The 4,250-nt window shown below is 32.9% G+C and overlaps 1 protein-coding gene across 1 annotated transcript; it reads left to right on the top strand.

The window, feature by feature from the left end:
- The first annotated feature begins 1,375 nt into the window (after positions 1-1,375).
- Positions 1,376-3,788, top strand: LOC120077633. The gene is made up of 6 exons (XM_039031585.1): positions 1,376-1,667; positions 1,764-2,103; positions 2,202-2,220; positions 2,324-2,380; positions 3,508-3,679; positions 3,772-3,788. The coding sequence occupies exons 1-6, from the start codon at positions 1,376-1,378 to the stop codon at positions 3,786-3,788; spliced, it is 897 nt and encodes a 298-aa protein (XP_038887513.1).
- The last annotated feature ends 462 nt before the right edge of the window (positions 3,789-4,250 follow it).

Below are 4,250 nucleotides of genomic sequence, written 5' to 3'. Positions count from 1 at the left end.
TATCACTGATAGAATGTGTGATTGCTATCATTTTTTATTTGTTCATTAATTTTTATTGATATCTATTGAAAGACATGCCTAGTTTTAGACTGGTATTAATGATATTGATAGATTTATATTTGCTTTTGATAGCTATTAGAACCTATTGATATTATTATTCAAGAGTTTTTGTTTTACTTTTGCAGGAATTTTAAAACATGGTTATTTCAATAGTTTTTTTTCATAGTGGAATATGGAATGAAAAATACTGTTATCTGAATTACAAATCTACTGGAGTTTTAGTAAATGATATAATGGTTTTTAAAGATTTTATGGGTTTAATAGTTAAGGAGATTTGTTTGGATGTGTCTACTTCTTCTATAGAACTTTCAGTTTTATTAGATTTTGTTATGAATGAGGTTCAAAATGTAGTTCAAATTCGTGAAGATCCATAGCTTGGTTTTTGACTTTAGTTAAGGAACACAATACACGACATCCTTTGGTTGCTCATGCCAGTAGTTCATGTTTGGAAGTGTCTTCTAAAGTTGTTTCGAGTGGAGCTGAAAATTATTTGTCTACTGTTCCTTCTTCTAAACCTATGATTGATGATGGTGATTTTCAAGTGATTATGGATATACATATTGCTCGTGATTTGAAAGAAAAAGATGTGTTTACTAGTAAAGAGATTTTATCAAATTGTTTTTACTTGATAGCGATTAAGAAAAATTTTGAATTTAAGACTATAACGTCAAATTCAAGAGCAATTGTGTTTCGATGTGTTCAAGATGGTTGTCAGTGGTATGTGAGCGCATCCCGTTACAAGCGGAGTGTTTTGTGGATGCTTAGGAAGTTTATTGATATTTATGATTGTTCTATAAAAAGTATTCAAACTTGTCATAGGCAAGCTTCTTCGTCCTTAATAGCTTTATGTTTAAGAAATGATTTTAGATTTAGTTCTTCTCATACATCAACTCCTAGTGATATTGTGAATAAAGTCCGTAAGGAATTTGGAGTAACTATTAGCTATTATAAAGCATGGAGAGCAAAAGAGCAAATAATGAAGTCTTTGAAAGGCGATGCACGTGAATCATATGTTTTGATTCTAAAGTTTTTGATGAAGTTAGAAGAAAAGAATCCAGGTTTTTTGTTTCTGACTTATTATATGATCTATGAATGATAGCTTCTATCACTGATTGGAGTCTATCACCGATGTCTTCCATCATTGATAACATGAAAATAATTGAAGTTATTGGTGATGGACTGCAACCAGTGATAGAAGTTATTGGTGGTGGGCATTAATCAATTATATACTTTTGTAATCTGGCTTAACTGTTTATTTTCTTCTTCATTTACTACCTATGAAGCTGACATAAATAAGCATTTTAAGTATTGTTATATGGCTATTGGAGCATCAATTGAGGGTTGGAAGCATTTTAGGCCTAATATATTAGTTGATGAAACGTTCTTGAAATGTAAATATGCCGACACGCTTTTGACGGCTTCAACAATTGACGGTAACAATCAGATTTTTCCTCTTGCTTTTAGTATTGTTGACTCTGAAAATGATGCATCCTGGAGATGGTTTTTTGAGAATTTAAAGAAAAGTTTTGGTGAACGAGAAGGATTAGTCATTATTTCTTATCGGCATTTTAGCATTCCGAAAGGTGTTATGAATGTTTTTTCAAATGGTGAGTATTGTGTTTGTCTATGACACCTTTTGCAAAATATGAAGTTTATTTATAAGGATTCTTTAATTGATGACATATATTATAGTTGTGCAAAAGCTTATACAATTGATAAGTTCGAGTTTTATATGAAATGGATGGAATCAATATATCCTACAATTCGAGAATATCTCAGTAAAGTTGGTTTTGAGAAGTGGGCACGTCCACATTCTAGGAGAAGAAGGTATAATATGATGACTACTAATATTTCAGAGTGCTTGAATAATATTTTAAAAGAGCCTAGGGAGTTCCCCGTTGCATCATTACTTGATTATATTAGAGAAATACTTCAAAATTGGTTTTATGAAAAAGGTCAATCAGCATTATCCATGAAGACTGTTTTGACTAGTTGGGCAGAGTCTGAGTTGCGAGAGCAACACAATCAGTCAAGAAGCTTCAAGTTATAAATACCTTAACTATTAGAAAATATCATTAATAACATGTTATCAGTGATTGATAGTTTTTATTTTCACTAATATTTTTTGTTTTCACTGATAGCTTGAAAATATTTAATCAGGTAGGGATAGTATCACTTACAATTTCGTTTATATTTTAGTTTTCATTGACATTCCATTAGTTCACCTAGTTGATTATATTTCATTGACTGTTTTATTTTTCAGGTTGATCCTATTAACAATGAAGAATATAAAGTAGTTGATTGGGACAATCACTTTTTGGTAAATTTGGCCTATAAATCATGCAGTTGTCGTGTTTGGTATTTGGTGGAGATTCCATGCTTGTGCTGTTATTCGTGGGCTAAATTTAGATATATATACTTTTGTGTCGGACTACTATTTTTGCAGTACATTGTTATCAACCTATAAAGGATCAGTTTATCCTATTGAAAATCATTCTGATTGGAGATCTATCGATGTTGGTGTGAATGTATTACCTCCAATAGTTAAACGTCCGACTGGACAACCACGTAAACAAAGAATATTATCTATTGGTGAAAAGAAAAGGAGCTCGAAGTGCAGTCGATGTCATCGTCGTGGCCATAATTGTAAGACATGCAAATTTCCACCAGTTGTTTAATGAAGAAGCTTGATTTGTAATTGATGTTTGTAATGAAGAAGCTTGTTTTGTAATTGATGTTTGTCATCAATTTATCAATGATAGTGAGACAGCCGATGTTTTTTTACCAATTTATCAATTAGATTGTAGTTGTTGCTTGTGGTCATCAATTTAACCATTAGATAGTGAGACAATTTGTTATTGATGTTTGTCATAAATATATTAGAGACCTTGTTACTAATGTTTTATTAGTGGAACAGACTTTGTTGTTGATATATCCATTCTTTAGTCAATATGATGCTTCACAATATGGCTTTTATTTATGAAGCTTTCATTTTCCTTTAGCCACAACAATTGAAAGAAATGATATCAAGCTATCTATAATAGCTTCTGTCAGCAATTAATACAATGAAGTGATAGATTCTATCACTGATAGTAGATAAGCATTTTTGTTGAAGATCCATCAATGATAGATTCTGTCACTGATAAAATCGCCAACCAAATGCTACACGATCGTATAGCATTACTGATACCATACTATCAGTGATAGAAGCTGTGCAGCTTGTGTTTAAACAAGTTTGTAGAAGGAAGTTTCTTAAAAAGAGCTCTGGATTGTGAGTTATGAATTTTTGAAGTTGTACCAGGGAATTGGTGCATAAGCAAATAGCTGCTTGTGAAGAACAAGCAAGCAGTTCATCGTGGAGAATTACAGTGGGATTTTTTAAGGAGGATATCGCTCTCGGGGAAATCTCGCTAGGAATTGAGGTGAGTATCACTAAGAATTTCACAGGAAAAGCTTGGGATCGCTCTAGAAGGTATCGTTGGTGTCACTGTCGCTCTAGAGGGTATCGCTGGTGTCGCTCTAGAGGGTATTGTTGGTGTCGCTCAAGATGGTATCGCTGGTGTCACTCTAGAGGATCTCGCCAGTGTCGCTTGTGGGGATTTGTTATTCTTCAGTAAATGTAATGTCTTGGTTGCATGCATGTATTTATGTAATCTTTGTAGAACCTTAAGGGAGGTTTGCTATTTGTATATATTACTAGTGCTTTAACAGGTTGGTATTTAGATTAAAAGTCTTGGGTGGTGGGTGCTGGCAGGATACGCTAGTAACTACCACAGTCATATTCTTTTCCAAAATAAAAGAGTAATCTGGGAGGGGGTGTGACACTATATGATCGCCTACCAAATGCTAGACGATCACCTAGTAAATGCTACACGATCGTGTACCAAATGATATAGATCGCTGAGCTCGGCTAAACGATTGCTTAGCTTTGCTACACAATCGCTTAGCTCTGCTACACAATCACTGAGTAACAAAATACTATACAAAGTTGCAACTATATCAATCACATTTATGAATCAATCACATTTATACTATACGATCGCCTTCTTTTCCCTCCAATCAAACAACCTCTAAAATAAATTGAAAGTTGCAACTATATCAATTACATTTATGAAGGATTCATATTGATTCAATATAACTATCATTGATCTTGTAAAATAACAATGTAATTTCCAAAATCATAACAATCA

This window comes from Benincasa hispida, chromosome 1 (genome assembly GCF_009727055.1).
Source record: "Benincasa hispida cultivar B227 chromosome 1, ASM972705v1, whole genome shotgun sequence".
Taxonomy (NCBI): domain Eukaryota; kingdom Viridiplantae; phylum Streptophyta; class Magnoliopsida; order Cucurbitales; family Cucurbitaceae; genus Benincasa; species Benincasa hispida.
The sequence above is the reverse complement of the archived record's forward strand: the minus strand, read 5'-3'. Positions and strand labels throughout refer to the sequence as shown.